Here is an 18,400-nt window from a genome sequence, read left to right as displayed (position 1 = left end):
GGCACATTTTCAGGAAAAAAAGGTCTAAGTGCAGAAGAGTAACTTCTTTCCCCAAGTTCAGCAGTACAGCCCCTTTGGTTACTCCGAACTATAAGGGGAGAGAGGCTCTGCAAACAGCTCCATCCTCCTGGAGCTGCTGGGGCATCAGCCGGGGCCCCGGAAAGAAACAGATGGCAGACACAAACTGGTGTCATCTGAAGAAACTGCGACAAAAGGCCAACACACCAAGGTGTGGGCAGAGCACGGGGAAAGCACGAGGGGGGCTTCTCCCTGGGGTGACCCACTGTCTTGACCGCTTGAGGCTGGGGCTTTCCCGGAACACAGGAGCGAGTGGAAACACGTGGAAAAGTTCCAGTCGCCTAATTTCTGCCCTGCAGCCAGAAGGGACATGGAGAAGCCCCAACTGCAGAAGCCGGGACGGAGGCGAAGGGACGGGGCTGTGGCTGAGGCACACTGCCTTCCCACGGCAGCCCGAGGGAGAAGCTGCAGGGCTCATCTCCCTCCAGGGTCCCTACCGATGGGCCAGACCCACCTGGAGCCCGAGGGCATGGAAGCCCAGGGGGTGGGCTGACACATGGAAGCATGCACGATGGGGGAGCGTCAGCCCTGGGGCGGCCGGGGCCACACCTCCCCTCTTAGAAGGCTCCACGGAGGCCCAGTGGGGACGCAGAGCTCCCAGGCCTCGATCGACGGGAGAGCACCCAGTTCCCGCTCCAAGATGGGCACGCTGGAAGTGAAGAACCAGAGGCAAGCCCAGTGAAGCCACTCAGCAAGGGGCTCGGTTCTCAGCAGGGGTCCAAGGGAGGTGCCCCCTCCCCTGGTGGCAGGGTTACCAACGCTGTCAGCGAGGCTGAGACCACACAGTGAGCTACCTCCAGAGACGAGGGCCTCCCTGGGCCCTGTCTAAACCGAGCGCTGTTGCACTGCAGACCCAAGTGGGGGGATTACAGGTGGGAAGCCGGGGTGCGGGGGTTATGATGTGCACACAGGCGTGCCTCGCAGAAGCGCCATGCGTGGCCTCCCCATTGACAGGCTCAGCCTCAACGCCAACATTTAGGCCCTGTGCATGTGTCAGGGGCAATCTCGTTGAGAAAATAAAAGCGACTTTCATTTCTGTTTTTAAATCATATTTTCCAAGATCAAAATCTTATTTCCCAAGCACTGCTGCTGAAAGCTGAGGTGAAAACCACCAATAATAGCTTAATCCTCCCAACTGCCGGTTTCCATCTTGCCCGAGTCGGTGACGCGGTGGCTGGGGTTGAGTCCAGGGCTGAGGTCCATTCCAGGTCCCAGGGTCCGAGGTCACAGGCACACCCTGGAGGTTCTCCCGACGGCTCTGGGGTCACCAGGCAGGGCTGGGGTTTCCCACAAAACCCGAGACCCATTCCGTCCCTTCTCGGCCTGCGATGCCCGGGGCCTCTACACGTCAGGCGACTGGATCCCGCCAGAAGCCGGCGCTGACATCGTTGGGTGTTGCTGGATGAGACCCCTGCCTTCAAGAAGTTCCCAGGCGAGCAGAAGCAGGAGCGCGGCAGGCAGAGCGGGACAGGGTCGAGCTGGCGGTGACGACGCAGGGGTGTCTGCTGAGCGCTGCTCTCTGCGTAATACCACTGGGCACTTTCCACGCATGCACCATGTCCCTTCATTCTTTAGAGAACCCCGGGGGCAGCCCCCCTTAGCCCCAGCTTACAGACAAGAACACCGAGGGCTGCATCACGCCACTGCTCCTGTGGCCTAATTAAGAAGTATCTGGATCCAGATTCACTGGGCAGCAGCTGTAGACAACGAGCATCCCCATCAGGGAAGGCTGGACCCGGGAGGCAGGGTCATGAGCTACCTCTTCCCCGGGGTGTCGCTCTGCCTCGGGCGCCCCTTCAATCAGGACCCGCTGTGAACGCCAAGCGGGTCGTGCCTGACACAGGACCACCCGGCCAGGCGCTGAGATCCACCAGCGCTTGGCTGTCCCAGCCCAGAGCGCGCCCTGCTCACCATGGGGGCATCAGAAGGCCCCAGACCACTGCCCTCCACAACAGTCTCTGGCCAGAGACCCTCACCCCGGCACTGCACCTGCCAGCAGGACCCACAAGATTCCAGAAGCTTCCTCTGGGTATCCTTGCTGGTGGTGTGGTCACGCAGCTCCAAAGAGCAGGGGAACCCAAAGCACAGCCACGGTGGGGCTTGACTCAAGCACAGGAGGCCTTTACAGGAGAGTCACGGAGCCGGCCGCCAACTGCACCCACCCCCTCCTCTCTGCGCCCCGTCCCCCTAAAACACAACTTAGACAGGATTCAAGAGGCGAGTCTCAAAGTCGTTTTCCCCACACCAAAACTTTCTAATGCTAATTTTCTCTTCTTTTTTTATTGGCATGATGCAATTCCCCTTCCAACAACCCAGATCTCTGAAGTCCTGAGTCATCAGGCTAAGGCAGGGACAGTGGGGGGTGCCCCGCAGCAGGGATCAAAGGTGTGGGGAGCTGGGGGTTTCCTTCCGGGGGCCCTCGGCTCTCGGCCTTGCACCACAGATGTCGGGGTCAGGGCTCCTGCAGCCCCGCACAGCTAGCTCTTGCTTCGCACCGTGTGCCAGGTTCCAGAGGGGCAAGGTGACTGCAGACGGGAGTGCAGGCTCCCAGCTCCACCAGGGGCCAGCCCAAAGCCAGGGCCGCTCCTCACGTAGGACCTCTGGGGGCAGACGAGGCCCCCGCCGGGTCACTACGGCGTTCTCAATCCGCCCTGTGCCCCCCAGAGGACTCCCGGCAGCATCTGCGGGCGTCAGGGGCCGTTCCAACTGTGGGGAGCAGAGCGCTGGCATCTAGTGGCCCGGGGCCAAGTGCGCAGCTCAACATCCACAAAGCCCAGGACAGTCCCCACCAGCAAGCAGGATCTGGGCCCCGAGACCCACGGGGCCAGAGCGCACACACGCTCTGAGACCGTGCACAAGAATGGCTCAGCACCCGTGACTAAGAAGGCCTGGCCCGGCTCGCTGTGCACACGACCGCGTGTGTCACACAGACTCATCCAGGGGAGAGCAGAGATGCCTCTACCCCAAAGCGTCCACCTGGGTAGTTTCTGGGTGGCGGGGTTATGGGAGAATCGTTTCCTTCTGTATCTTGTAAGATCATCATCGTTCCCGTGGGATTATTTTTATTTTATTTTACAAGTGTGGAGGCGAACAGCTGACAGAGAAGATAGGTGGGCACAGATGCCATGGTCCCCCAGCTGGGTAAGCACTGGGCCAAGTTTCCCCTCACCCCACCAGCAGTCAGGGAAGGCTCTGAGGGGCCGAGCCAGAGCCCCAAGGACTGGGGGAGCCCAGCCATGCTCCACGGTGGGCTCTGGATGCCAGGCTTGCCACCACTGAGCCATCAAAGTCAGCACTAGGGGACAGGCCATCTCAGGTGAGCAAACAGGCTCTGAGAGGTTGAGTTCATGATCCCGACACCTTACCGGGGCAGGTGAGAAGCAAACCTCCACAGGTTTGCAGGGGGACGGCTGAACCACCCAGGGAGAGACACTCACCGGTCCCCACCCTCCCGCACTCCCACAGGCACCACCCCCTCACACAGCCTTGACCACCCTGGTCCTCTCAGCCTCTGCTCCTGAGCCCTGCTCACCAGCGCACGCAGTTATTCTCTGGAGCCAAATCCCAACTCCACCACCACTAGCTGGGTGAACAGCGACCTCATCTCTCTAGGACCCAGTCTGACCATCTGCAGAATGGACACAATGAAGGCGGCACCTCACAGGGGCATCGGGAAGTTTAAACAAGCTCATCTACATCTGACCCAGCAGTTTCACTCCTGGGAACATACCTAGGAAAAAAAGGACAACTCTAATTTGAAAAGATACATGCACCTCCATGCTCACAGCAGCACTGTTTACAACAGCCATAGCATAGAGGCAACCCAGGTGTCCCTCAACAAACAGATAATGAAAACGGGACACATACGCATGATGGAATACTACTCAGCCATAACAAAGAATGAGATTCTGGCATTTGCAGCAACAGGATGGAACCTAGAGAACATTATGCTTAGTGGAGTAAATCAGACAGAGAAAGATGAATACCGTATGTCACTTATGCGTGGAATCTGAAAAACAGCACATACGAATCCATACAGCCAAACGGATATAGACTCAGACGTGAAAACAAACCAGTGGTCACCAGCAGGGAAAGGGCAGGGGTGGGGGGCAAGATAGGGGCACAAGCTACTGTGTATACCATGGGTAAGCAACAAGGACATGCCGTACCGCACAGGGGATTGTAGCCGTTACCTTATAACGTCTAGCTGAGCAAAAGCAGTGGCAACATTGGAGCACGATGCCTGGCACACCTGACACTAACTCAGTGCTGTAAACTGACTACACTGCGATAAAAATGAAAGAGAGAAGCGCCCGTGTACGTGAAGGACACAGCACAGAGGCAGGGTGGGTGCCAGCTGCGGTTCTCACCGCCCTGCGGGCACCGTGCTGTGGAGGAAGGGGCCTGTGGCTGTGGAGCTAGGCCGTCTTGGGTCCCGGTGTCGCTGAGGCTCTCGGGGCCTCGGTTTCCCCACGTGTAAACAGGTGCCTCGGGGGCTGGTCTGAACACGCAGACACACCAAGGCTCAGCACCACTGCTGGCCTGCAGCCCCCTCCGCCCAGGGAGCCCTGGGCCGTCTGACTCCGGAGGCCCCCCTGCTGGGACCCCCAAGTGCAGGAGTCACCAGATGGCCGGGACGGGTCAAGCTCTCCCGTTTTCCCAGCCCTAAGGCAGGTCACCAGGTCAGGAAACGCAAACCCACCGGAACAGCAGACAGATGCCAGAGAGGGGCTGCTCCTCCTCCAGCGAGCAGCCCTGCCCCCGCCACTGCCCAGCCCGCTGGCCCGAGGGCCCACGAGGGCCCACGATGGCCCCCGGGTGCCAGCACGGCTGCCCGGCCTCGGCTCCATGTGACCCCCTTCCCAAGCACCCCAGGGCTGGGCTGGGCCTCCCCGCCAGGCCTCTGGGAAGGAAGCTTCCAGAAGGGGAGTGCTGGGAACCACAGTGCCCCGCGGAGGGCCCAGGGTCTGGAAAGCACCCAAGGGCCCTGGGGGCTGCGGGCCAGGAAGCGCAGGCCTGTCCAGCCCTTTGTGGGGAACCGCAGGGCACGCGCTGCCCTTCACTGGAGGCAACGGAAGGGCAGGGACTCAGACAGTGGAGGTCTTCCGCGCCCACCCACACGAGGGCCCACCCGACCAGACGTTCGCCCCTTCCTTCACTCGGTCATCCACACACTCAGCCAAAGAGCAGCTGCTGAGAGGCCTGGCCCTGGGGCCCCCTCTGTGAAAAGGAGGGGTGACAGCAGCGTGGGGGTGCTTTGGGGTCACGGCAGTGTCCACCCAGCCCAGCTCCTGAAAGCGAACCCCAGGCAGTGACTGCGGTCCGGCAGTTGCTGCTGGGGCTGAAGCCTGGCCTGGTGATGCAGACCCCCACTCTCCCGAAGCTCCCGCTCAGGGGCACCCCGGGCTCTCAGCTGGGCCCCCCACCCCCGCGTCGTGATACAAGCCCTCCCAGCCCACCCGTGCCCTGGTGAGCCCCCCGACGCTGGGGAGCAACTCTGCCTGTCCTCATCCCCACATGCTCTCACGCCGCCCACCGCCTGCGAAGGATGGCACAGTGTCCCCAGCGTGCCCCCACGGCCCCGGCCCCTACCCCCTTCTTTGCCAGTCCCCAATCCCACTTCTATCCATCGAGATGAGTCTCTCCAACAAAGTCCTTCATGAAACCCCCTGTCCTCCAGCAGCAGCACCTCTTCCTGCCTCCAAAGAGCAAGACGAGGCACACATCTCTCTGAGGAGGCATGCCCCTATAGTACCCCTCATTTGAAGTGCACCCCAATCTGAGTGTGAGTCTTTAGGGGGGCAAAGGGTGTATCTGACTTTGTACGTGCAGTGCCAGCGAACACGCACCTTGCCCGCCCAGCGCCTGGGGGTGGGGGGGCCTGCTCCCAAGGGCAGGACCTGGAAACCCCTCTGCACACACAGTAGCTGGTGCGCCGTCCAAAAACCTAGTACCTGGCGCTTGCTCTATGCAAATACTTGGCATTCACGTTCTAACACCAGTTCCCTGAACTCACTTGACAAATTCGCCAAGGGACGTCTGCCAAACACGAAACTGATAAGCACATTGGTTCCCAACTGAGAAGCTTCTGCAAGAAGCTTAAGTCATTCTGGACCTCCAGCAGACAGACGCACGGACATTCACACACAAGCACCCTCAGGTGTGGCGTAGACCCGCCTTTGCCTCGCCACTCCACCTCTCCCCAGTTCTCGCCGTCTGAGTCTCCAGTGCAGCGTCTGTAAAATGGGAAGGCTGACACCTGCCCCGCAGGGTTGTTCAGAAACTTCACTGAGCATGGTGCCTGGTCCTCAGCGCACGGACGGTGAGCCTCACAGTGATCATGAGCACGCTGCTCAGCCGGTGCAAGAGGTTTGCATTCTCTGTTTTATTCCCCACCAGACAGCAAGACTGCAAACTTTCCTGATTGGCCCCCTCACTCAAACCCAGGAGCCAGATGAGACCAGGCCATGTGGATTTCCTTTCAGGGCAGCAGCTCCGCTCCAGGTACCCTGGAGACCCCCGGACCGCTGTCACGTCTCAGAGGCCCCGGGGCAGAAGTCACCATTGATCCAGGGGCTCCTGTCTCCCGCATGTGACGCACTCTGCTCCCCAGCCTCCCCCGCCCTCCGGGGTCACCCTGTGACTGAGCTGTGGCCCAGAGCAGCCAGACTCACAGACCAAACCTCCGCGTGGTGCTCGCGCCCTCTCCCCAGCCCCTACTCCATGAGGCCCTGGACGGGGCAGACACCCCCACTGGCCCAGGACAGGAGCCAGAAGGGACCCGTGCTGCGGGAAGCACAGGCTGGCTCTCCCCCACCCCCTACAGCACCCCGACCCACGCATGGGGAGGCCCCAGCGCTCGCTGAGCCTCACGCGGGCACGCAGAGGAGACCAGACGCACCTGGGCCGGACAGTGAGCCGAGAGGCAGCAGGCAGGCCAGGAGGCGGTCTGGGCTCTCCCCGGGCTGTGCGCTCCTACCTGCGACTCTCCCAGACCTCTGAGAGCTGGGGACCAGCAGACAGGCCGGGAGGCGGTCTGGGCTCTCCCCGGGCTGTGCGCTCCTACCTGCGACTCTCCCAGACCTCTGAGAGCTGGGGGCCAGCCCAGGACCCCAGGACGTGCCAGGGCCCTCTCCTCTCCCCTGACGACCGCAGCCCCAGGAGCCTCTGCTGCCCTGCCCCACGGAGTCCCGCCGGCGACGGGAGAATCTGGCCCTTCTCCTTCCCAGCGAAAGGCGTTTCCTCAGCCTCGTCTGTGCATGCCCTCCCAGTCACATCATTTCTGACAGCAGCCTGAGAGCAGGAGAACCAACAGAAAAGGCAGGCAGTAGCAGCCTGGGGTGCTGGGGATGGGAGGCCCGGGGTGAGTGCCTGCCCAGCTGCTGGGTCAAGTGCAAGGGTCTTTGGGCAACACGCTGGCCCTCAGCGCTTACTCAACAGAAAAAAGCCTGAGGCGAATTCAATGATTAGTAGGTTCTAGGTCTGAGAACCTCTAATGCAGTATGGACAAAGAGCGCTGGTTTTGAAGAGTTTGGCTGGGAATTGTACTGAATAATTTAAGAGTCTCCTAGAGCACTGCCGTTCTCCACTAAGGGAGGGAGCAGGTTAAATAAAACACACACACCCCAGAAGTGCTAGAAAGAAAGGAAAGAGCTCCACGGGGCAAGGAGCTGCCGGCGTGCCCCGCACCAAGCATGTACAGGTGCTTACAGATATTTTTTAATAGGTGACGAGAGCTCCTGGAAGGCAGGGGTGACGACAACTGGAGCGCGTTTACTGAGATGCGGGCACTTCGCCGCGTGATCACTAAGCCAGGCCAGCCTCAGGGCCTTTGCACCTGCAGTCCTCTCTGTCAGGAACACTCTCCCACCAGACACCGCCTCCTGCCCTGAGTGCGGCATGCAAATCAGCGAGGCCGAGCCCCGCGCAGCTCGCCCACCTGTTGCTGCTGCTTTCTCAGGGGCTGGACAGACTTTATATTCCTTACTTAGTGGTTTCTTGTCTGCCCCCACCCCACCGACACATGTTCCAGGAGGGCAGGGATTGGTTTTCCTCAAAGTGCCTACAGCGATATTTACCTGCTAAATGAACTGCCAAGCCTTAATTCACCTAACCCTGACATCATGCTAAAAGGAAGTCCCCATAATGTGAACTTCACAGATAACGAGAGAGGGGAGGTGGCCTGCCCGAGGTCACCCACCATCCAGGGCGCTGCGGGAGCTGGACTCAAGCCTGCCCGTCTGACCCCTCTGCTGGGTCTGGCTGCTCCCCTCCACCCACCCCACCGACACCGCAGACAGCGGGATGTGGCAGGTATAAAAGCTACTGGACATTCACTTTCAGCACAACAACCCATTTCCGCACGAAAAAATATGTGCTCCGTGATCCCCTTAGTCTCAACAGACACAAAAACCACCCGTATGCACACGCACACATGCACGCGTGTGTGCACCCTTCATAGGGCCCTGCTGGTATCAGCCCAGCTTCAGCCTCACACGGCCTCCCTCAGCGCCCCACTGAACACACTGGGTGCCTTGTCACTAGCGCCAGGAGCCGGGAAGAGACACTGTCACTTCCTCCTTTTCTAACCGCGGGGCCGGGCAGCCTGGCCTCCATCCTGGGGAAGCAGGAAGCCAGGGGACAGCAGCGATGCTCTCAGGTGGGGCAGGAAACGGCTGGCCTAGCCACACAGACCCTTGTCCTCAGGGCGGAGGTCAACGGCTCCGGCTGGGGCCGGGCGGCCAGGCCCTCAGGAGGCTCGCTGGCCCCTGATAGTGAGCCCGACCCAGGTGTGGCTCAAGACAGCAGTGACCCCAGGCTGCACGGCCCGTCCCCGCTGTGGGAGGGTCAGCACACCCTCCCGAAGCACTGCGGGCCTGAATATTTTAACACTCACCAGAAAAGCAGGCGAAGAGCACTCAAATGGTAAAGACAGAGCGACTCCACTCCATAAAAACGGCAGGTTGTCTGTCTGGAAACAGCAGAAGCCTGGGGCTAAGCTAAGTGTCCAGTGGCAGGGGATCGTCTACTGACGCCGCTGTGGTGGCCCCTGACATGCGCAGAGAGGAGCAGCTCGGCTGGGACGGGTCTGCACAGAACGAATGACAGAGAGCACACCGCCCGGCCAGGAACGGCAGCACAGGACCCTGTGAAGACGCCCCGAACGCTCAGCAAGGATGCAGGGCCAGCCTGCAAGCAGAACTGGGGACTGTAGGGACGCGTCACCTTCCCCATGTGCCCTGCCGTACCATCTGAAGGTACTCGACGTGCCTGTTAGTGTTTCAGTTTTCAGGAAAAAAAAAAAAAGATGGTGGGGGGAATTCTGTATTAAAAAAAAAAAAACTAGACTGTTCCCCTTGAGGAATTGTTCACAAACTGCTTCCAACAATTTCTCTTCCTTCATACATCCCAGATCCACTAAACAGCCCTAAGTCTCCCAAACACACCATTCGTCCCTGGAGACTTTCCTCTGGACTTGGCCCATTTCTAAAGAGCGGTCGCCCCCTGCATCCATCCAGGGTTTCACGACGCTCTCTCAGGCTAAAGTGGAGAACCTCAAGGGGATCATGGGCCCCTGTCACACCCCTGTCGCGTGCTGGCACCTGCCAGGTGCCAACGTGAGCAATCTCCAGTATTCACAGGAGCCCTGGACGTGAGGCAGGCTCATCCCCTCTTCTAGGGGAAAAGCAAAGCCCAGCAAGGGAAAGCAACGTTCCCAAAGTCACAGAGCCAGGAAGTTTACAATCCAGACCCTGAGCAAACCCTTCTGTGCTGCTCCACAGTGGAGACACCTGAACTGGGAGGCTGCCTTGCTGAATCTCATTTAAGCCTCTCATCTAAGGCGTAACTTGACCACATCTGGAGGTCCATTCCACCAAACTACCAAGTGGGTACCATGCTCGCGGGCCAAGCTGAAGCCAGCAATGAGGTACCCTTGGGGAGCTTCAGTTTTTCAGGGTGACCTGGCTGCCAGGGTCCCCCTAAGCCTGGCTGAATGCGGTGCCCCACGAATGCCCTATCCCACTGCCAGGTGAGTCAGCAGGCACCCCAGTTGGCATCGAGGAGTGGGCACGCCGGGCATGGCCACCTGTGGGCACGGAGCCCACGCTGGCTCAATAGCAGAGCCCAGTCATGAGCTGCAGGCTTGACACCTTCAACCTGGACCGGCGCGATTTTGCCTGTGGCCAGAAAGGGCACCTCAGATTGCACCAGGCCAGCAGCAGCATCAAAACTACTCCCTCCTGAAAACCGCACTTATTTATTACAGCCTGGGGGAACAGACTACCTGTGCTGTTTACAGAGAATTCAGACTTTCTCCTCCTCTTCTGTCTCTGCCCCTCCCCTCCACCCCTCCAATCAGACAAGTTACCTGGGAAACAAATTTGATATACTCCAAAATCTTATGACAAATGGCATTGAAAGAGGAAAAAAGAGTTCTCTGTGTTTAGTCATGCCACGAAAAGCATCACACAAATCAAAGCCCGGGACGGGCCCAAGGAGGAGGTGCAAGTGACAGGGGTGGAGAAACGGACACACGTGTGCGTACACACGCAGGCAAGCTCCCACGGGACCTGGGACTCACTCAGGAGGGCAGATTCTAACTCCCAAGAGAAGCCACCATCCGGACAAACCTGGCACTCGACACCCAGTAGGTGCTTAGGAAGCATGAGTCCACGCTCAGAAGGTCGGGCCCCGAAGGAAACGTCAGGCCAAAGAGACCAACAAAAACTGAAGGGACTCCTCTTTTCCCTTTCACAGCAAAAAGCCCAGAGACATTTCAGTCGAAGCAGCAGAATGGCTGAGAATCTAAAAACAAGTCTCATCAATGAATCGAGCCTTAAGAATAAAGAAGGCCACTGTTAACCCATGCTCTGACCCCTCTTTGGTCAGACGAGACCACCTCCCCCAATTCTGAGATGCCACATGCTAAATGTTGTTTTTTTTTTTAAAGGTAGAATAAAAGGTTAGCAGCTGATCCACACTTCTCTGGTGCAGAGGAGACAAAGCACAGGGACAAAGCCCTCTTCCCGCGGACAAACATGCCCAGCAGGTGATCAAATTCAGCTCAGGCAAGACCACAGCAAAATGGATTCTGGTCCCTCGACCCGAATCCTGCCTGCTTCTGCAGGACTCCAAGCCTTTGGCTACCACCAACGCCATGGGCAGCAGCCACGAGAGGCCCAGGGAGGCGGGGGACTGGGAAGTCCGGACATGAAACGGCAAGGAGGCGCCGTGTGCAGGCCACAGCCCGGGCAGATGGGCCCTTCCCCCGCAAGGTGCGGCCATGTGTACCCCAGGGAGGGGCAGGCGCCGCGCAAGCACCCCCACCCAGCCCCTCGGCAGCCAGCCGGGTCGCCGCCGCCTTTGTGCTTCCCTCTTTGTTTATGAGTCTTCCGGATCCAAAGTCTCCTGCACACAGTGCATCAGGCCTGGCGCTGTCACCGGCCATGTCAGGCACACTGTTGACTCTGCAAGGATTTAATCAGTAACCGGCCCAGCAGATAGGCACAGGGGCAAGCTCCAACCTGACCCCGCCGAAGGCAAAGTTTACAGCCGGGCCAGGGGAGGAGGCTGCCACCGTCCAGCCCATCCTCCGCCGCCCCCTGACCCCCCCCCCCCCGGGCTGAGCCCACCTCCCCAGCAGGGAATGGAGAGAGGGCCGTTCACCTGGGGGGTGGGGGGCACCCGGCAGGAGCTGCCGCCAGGTGGGACTGAGAGCCTGGACGCCATCCCCCACCCGCCTGAGACAGCTGTGGTCCTGGACGCCTGGTCTGTATCTCTGACCACCATCCAGCTAATTGGATCGTGTAGACAGACTACAAAGAGGGTTTGGGCAAAGAGTGTATTTGGTTTGTTTATTGGTTTGAATCCAGATCAATCACTCTGAGTCTTGTGCCTGAAGCCCACACAGTTAACCAGATAATTACCAGACGGTTCCGAGAGGAGCTGTATAGACGGCTTAATGAAAGGACGGTGCACATTTTATGGAAGGCTGTGACCGGTATGAAACACCGCCCCACCGGCAGCTTGAGGCTGGGCCGCACGGGGCTTTCCGCCGCCACCGTGAACTACACTCAAGTTCACCTTTGTTTCATTTGGGCTAACGTTTCTCAATCGAGGGCTTGGGCCGCGCTCTAAAACGCAGACAGATTACATAATGCCCAGGCCTCAGAGAAACCCCTTGGGCTGCTTTCCTTCCCCGGGGCCTGGACACCAGCACCAGCCAGGTGTCTGGTGATGGGATAAGGTGCCCATCAACCCCACCTCTGCCCTGGAGGCCGCCGCCGTGGCCGGGCCTGCCTCAGCAGCCCCAGTCCGTGCCCACGGGCCCTGGCACACAGAGACTCGTGCATCCCCCTGGAGCCCACCATGGCCAAAGTTAGGGACAACCCTTCCCCTGCCAGCGGGGCCTGGGGGCAGCCCATGGCACACCGGCCCGGAGATCCCCCCTACGTGTTTCCCAACGCCAGGGCAAGGCTCTGCTGAGACACATCTGGCCCCCGGCCCCCAGGCCCAGAAAATCATGGCTCTTCTCCGGAGGTGCCTGGGCAGGGGAAGGTGCCACCCAACCCAGTTGGGGAAGATGGTGCGGGGCGGGGGGGCAGCGGGGGGAGGCGGCTGCTTGAGAAGCCCAGGGCAAGTGGCTTCACCCTCGTCTCCTCCTCTCTCTCTCTCCAAAACACACCTCTTGAGCAATCAGAGGTAAACTGGGGGAGGGCAGTGAGGGGGAGGGGCACCCTGCACCTACCAAGCTGGCTCCCCCCAACCGCGGGCAGCACAGCACAGTGCCCAGCTTCCCCCAGGGGGGGACAGGAGCTGGGCCCGTCCTTCCCGTGGAGGGCCGCTGTGCCTCCCAGCCGCTTTCTCCTCCCCGGCTCCCCTTCATGTTAAGGAGTGGCAGAAAGAAAGACAAAAGTCCCCCACTCTGACCCCCCACCTCCCGCCAGCCAGCGGGAAATTCTGAAGCCAGATTCGGAGGCTGCGGCTCCCAGGCAGGGGACCACTGAGGGCTGAATCTAAAACTCTGTGTGCTGGCGGGTTTTCCGAGGCTCCCCCTCCGTCAAATGAAAAGCCAAATGCCGCGGCCTGGGGCTCGGGACAGGGTTTGAGAACATGCGCGAGCCTGAAACTGGGGCTGGAAGGCTTCACGGCAACCCAGGATCCTCCCCGAGAAGGCGGTCATTGCAGACTGCACCAGCGTGCCCACAGGAAAGAAAAAATAGGTGTTCTGAGCACGTCGGACCCAAAATTCAGAATAAGAGTCCTCGTGTGTTTCAATGCTCTGGGGAGGTGGGGGGGAGGGGGAGCTGTTTCAAGGAGTATGGTTTCTTCTGCTAACTTTTCCCCCCTCCCCATTCCTTGGAGCATGTGTCATGGCCTGTGACACACTGCCAAGGGAACATGGACGCTGGGGGGATGTCTGCACACGCTACACGTTTGTGACATGTCGTGTAAGTGACACCCTGCTTCCTGGCTGGGTTTTCTTGGCACAGGTGTGGGCAGGCATTGGATTCAGCACACCCCCACTGCCCCACAGGCTTAGTAAACAGGATCAGGGCTGCCCCAGGGAAGACTGCATTCTGGGGAAGACCTGCCACCTCTCCAGAGAGGATGGGACACCCCCCACCACATACCACCCTGCACCCATCAAGACTCGGGCCCAAGCAGAGCTGGTGCTTTAAACTGTCCTTGTTTCAAAACACAAAGCATCCTGTTCACCTCCTGCCTGCTACCCTCCCCCGCAGCGACCCCACCACAGCCCTCTCTCTCCACCTTGCAGATTTGATTTCAGAAACCAATCCGCGACTTCTCTCCCTCTCATCAGGGTGACCCAGTCCCAACCATACATTTTAAAACAATAACATAAATACAACCTCCAGCAACAAAACACACGTACAAAATACTACACAGACAATGCAACACCAGAGCCCCACAAGCCAGCTTCCGCACTGGAACTTGACCGCCCTCTGTGGGGAGGAGATAACCCAGGACCCCCGCCCCCTCCCCCTCCACTTCCACCCTCCCTGTGTTGCCAACGAGGTGGGTTGTTTTTTTTTTTTTCAGAAAGGGAAGCACCCAGTTTTGCCTGCCAGCCCGGGCAGGAAAAAGACGGGTAGAGCAAAGAAAGGAACTGGCTTCTGGAAATTTTTTGGGTTTTGGGGTTTTGAGGTTGTTGGGGCTTTTTTTTCTTTTTTAAAAAAACTGTTTTGTTTTCCCTTCCGGCGCAGATCCAGATGTGCCTTCAGAAAGGGAACCCTCACCACCAACGGGGCCCAGCCTCGGGTCTATCCCAAGGTCCCAGCCGTAAGGAACACAAGCGCTGGGCCCGGAGGTGCCCGAATGCTCAGTCTGGGGACAAGGCCAGATCCTCTCCAGAATTCCAGGGTCTCCCCGGGCCCGCAGGAATCCACAATGCAGCCGGGAGCCCAGCCGGGGAAAGGGGTGCCCGGTTCTCCCGGTGCCCCCACCACCACCCCCCCGGCGCCGGGCAGGCCCCGAGCTCCAGGTGCAGCGGCCGGTGGGAGGGGGCGCCTCCCCGGCCCCGAGGGGAGGCGCGGGGGTGCGGGCGCGCCGACGCGCATAGCGACTCACCGTGGCGGACGCCAGGCTGTTGTCGGCCAGCGTTAGGTGGTGCGGCTCCCAGCGCCTCAGGAATTTCGAGGTGAGGATCTTGCTGAGAAAGGTCCGCGGGTGCCGGATGACACAGACCTGGATGTCGCCCTCCTGCAGCAGCTTGTACCTCATCCCGTTGCACAGCAGCAGGGCCCGGCGGCAGGGCACGGCGCCCATCTTCGTGCCCTCGGGGGCCGGCACGTCGCCCCCCAGCAGCGGCTTGGTCTCCTCGATCTGCCGAGGGTCGCCGCCGCCCGAGCTGCTGGTCAGATCCATGGCCGGGCCGGAGGGAAGCGGGGAGAGGGGCTGGCCCGGGCTGCCGGGGCGGCGGGGCCCCCCGGGCGGCGGCCCGCACCCCCCCAGCCCCCGGGAAGGCGGCGGGCGCGGGGCTGGGGGCGCCCCGCAGGGGCGGGGCCCGGGCGGCGGGCGGCGCGGGGCTTCCTGCGGGCTCCGGCTTCCTCCTAGCTCGTCGGGTGCATGCTCGCGGCGGCCGGACCGGCTCGGCGGGCGGCTGGCGGGGGCGCGGGCGAGCGGGGGGCGGCGGCGGCGTGGGCGGGCGGCCGCGCGGGCGGGCGTGTCTCGGGCCCGCCGCCCGCTCGTGTGCACGGTGCGTGTGTCCGGGCGGCCGTCCGCGAGCGAGTGTGCGGCGGGGCCGCGGGGGCCGGCGCGGCGGGGAGCTCGCGGGGCCGCGCGGCGCGCGCGCGATTGGTCCCCGGGGGTCATGTGCCCGCCCTCTGACGTCAATGGCGGCAACGCCGGCCGCCGCCGCGGCTTCGGCCTCGCGCGGGCGGGGTCCGCCGGCGGGGGGGCGAGGGGCGGGCGCGGCCCGGCAGAAGCGGCGGCCCCGGGGAGGGGGGCGGGGGCGGCCTGGCCCGCGGGACCCCGGCGCCCCGCCCGGAACCGGGGGACGGGGGCGGGGCGCCTGACGTCACGCCGGGCCGCGCCCCCCCCGCCGCCGGTGCCCGGGCGGCCCGGGCCCGAGAGCGGTCCGCGCGGGTGGCGGAGGGCCGCCCGGGTGCCAGCCCGAGGGCCCGGGGCCGGGGCCGGGGAGGGCTGGGCCGGAGGTACTGGGGGAGGGCCGCCCGACCTGGGACCCCCTCGCAGCTCTGGCCGCCCACCTGGATGGCCAGGTGAGCCTCCACCCCCGCTCAGCTCTGGCCGCCCACCTGGATGGCCAGGTGACCCTCCACCCCGGCTCAGCTCTGGCCGCCCACCTGGATGGCCAGGGGACATAGATATTCCCTGGAATTGCAAATGTCCCATCAGGTATCCAAATACTGAGCCACACACACCCTGGCTCAGCCGGTGGGACTCCACGGGCCTTCTGGTCATTTACAGATGTCTGTCTGCCCTTGGGGTCCTCAAGCTTCTGCGGGGAGGAGACAGGCTCCCCAGCCACCATCCCCCCTTGCTTTCCTTCTCCTCCTGGAGTCCGATCAGTTCCTAACAGGAACCTAGACACAGAATCCCTCTCCAGTGTTATGTTCACCCCCTCTGCCTGCACCCCAGCAGCCCAGACCTTTTTTCCTCTCCCCTTCAGGCCGGGTCATTTCTGTCTGCGTTCCCAGGCCCTGCAGGGCTGTGAGAAAACCATATTGGAAGCACCCTCAGGGAAAGAACTGCCATGTCACGGGGGCACTCCAGCTGTGCAACAAGAAATGGTCCCTGTGTGCCATCGGAAAAGGTACCCAGAGCTACCTAGCCAGTGCTCAGCTCTGGGGTTGGGTTCCTCACATCCACCTGTCAATAGCATTAAAACCCCCAGATCTGTGCCTTTTAGTTTAGTGAAAGTGCCTCTGTAAGTGGACACACGGGTGTGTGAGCATGCATTGAATTGCATCATAAATGCCAAAGTCTGTCCACGGCAGCCCTTCAGTGGGGATTGTCCCTTTCCCCTGCTCCAGAACACACGAGGTTAGGGCTTCCCAAAAGATACTCACCCAAGCTGGGCCAGGGCTGGCACCTGGGTGGAAGTCAGGGCCCGATGTGTGTCCCTCCGCAGAGAAGAAACATGCAGGCTGCCCAGAAGATAGATGTGCAGAGCTGTTCTCTCAGGAGCCATGGGGAGGCAAATGAGGTGGGGAAATGGGGAATTCACTGACTCCCTACAACCTGCTGGCAGTTTCTCTTCTTCAAGTTCTGAACTTCAACAGCCTTGAGAAAGCCATCAAACAAGAAGGAGTAAAGCCGGAGTCCCTAACTGATGACGCAGCTCCAGGCCATATCTTTAAGAGGGTTTGTGCCTGCTCAGTCGCTTTAGTCGTGTCTGACTCTGCGACCCTGTGGACTGTAGCCCGCCAGGCTCCTCTGTCCCTGGGATTCTCCAGGCCAGAATACTGGAGGGGGTTGCCATGCCCTCCTCCAGGAGATCTTCCTGACCCAGGGATCGAACCCATGTCTCTTACATCTCCTGCATTGGCAGGCAGGTTCCTTACCACCTGGGAAGCCCATTTAAGGGGGTTAGATCTGTTGTTCAGACCTTTATTGAGCTGCTATTTGCCAATTGCAGGAATAATTCCTAGCATCCTAAGCACACATACAACTTTTCCTTCTCACAGCAACACTATGACACAGGATTGACCCATCACCATCCCCTCCTGCAGGTAAGGATACAGAGAGGCTGCCAGCCTCATGTGGCTAATCAGGACCTGGCCCAGGTGCGAAGCTCAGCATCTAAGGCCATGTAAAGACAATTACCATACTCCTCATGGCGGGGAGTGGGGGTGGGGAGAGGTTTGCGGGTGTGTGCTGTGGCGCTGTGGACATGTCCTGACTCCACGTGGTCATTAGGAATCAGGGAAGACCCTCAGCCCATGCAGGAAATGGCAGGCGTTTTGCCACGGCATAGAAAGAGCCCGGAGGGTGCAGGGCAAAGGCCCTAGAGGTGAGCAGGGTTAGAGCAAGCAGTGCCCTGAAGTGCAGGCCCAGGGACCAGACTCTCCCCTGAGAGCGGTGGGAAGCCACCACACAGGCCATCCAGGGCAGTGACTTGTAGATGTCACCTTCATCCAGGTCACTGGCCACAGCACATGGACAAGGTTTGCAGAGCAGCAGCCTGGAGGCAGGGAGGCTGGTGGAGAGGCTGTCGAGGGTACCCAGGAAGGAGGTGATGGGGTGCAACAGGAAATCATGAGCAGGGAGGCTCGATGGCAGACAAAGCAGCTGCCGTCCACTTGAGGGACATCTGTGGACCCTCCTCTCCCCATTCAGGGGGCAGAGCTTCAGCAGAACGAGATTTACCAGGATGCAGTTTCAGATGTCATCCAGACCTCCTCAGCACTGCTTGGCATGGTGCTTGATGAATAGGAGCAGCGTGATCAAGTGCCAGGTACTATGCTAGGGGAGTTATAAGTTTGTTCTCTTTCCTTCCTCTCAACCAACCCAGAAGACGGAAATCACCATCTCCATCTTAAGGATGAGGAAGTTGAGGTTTAGACAAACATGAGGATCTTAGCCAAGATTTTGACCCAAAATTCTGTCTGACCATGTCTTTCCCACTCCTTCTGTAATGTTTTCCTGAGCAGAGGCTCAGGAAGAAAAGTGCTGAATTTGATCAATATATCTTTCAATAATATTTCTTGGTTTGAGTTTGAGGTCAGTGACATGGAGCCCACAAGGTACTATAAGAAGTTCCCTGGAAACTGAAAGCAGGAGTTCCTGGTCAACAGTAGCGCTCGTGCTTGCAAGCAAATACACAGTGACCTGTGGT

The 18,400-nt window shown here is 60.2% G+C and overlaps 1 protein-coding gene across 1 annotated transcript in view; it reads right to left on the bottom strand.

Annotated features, from left to right (window-relative positions):
• CMIP (c-Maf inducing protein) overlaps positions 1-14,967 on the bottom strand; it is a 204,568-nt gene extending 189,601 nt beyond the window's left edge. The window contains exon 1 of the mRNA XM_052655861.1: positions 14,671-14,967. Within this exon, the coding sequence (XP_052511821.1) occupies positions 14,671-14,967 (297 nt within the window). The remainder of the gene's footprint in view (positions 1-14,670) is intronic.
• Positions 14,968-18,400: the final 3,433 nt, after the last annotated feature.

The sequence above is a fragment of the Budorcas taxicolor genome, chromosome 18 (genome assembly GCF_023091745.1).
Source record: "Budorcas taxicolor isolate Tak-1 chromosome 18, Takin1.1, whole genome shotgun sequence".
Classification (NCBI taxonomy): Eukaryota; Metazoa; Chordata; class Mammalia; order Artiodactyla; family Bovidae; genus Budorcas; species Budorcas taxicolor.
Note: the sequence above shows the minus strand (reverse complement) of the source record. Positions and strands in the feature narration are given on the sequence as shown.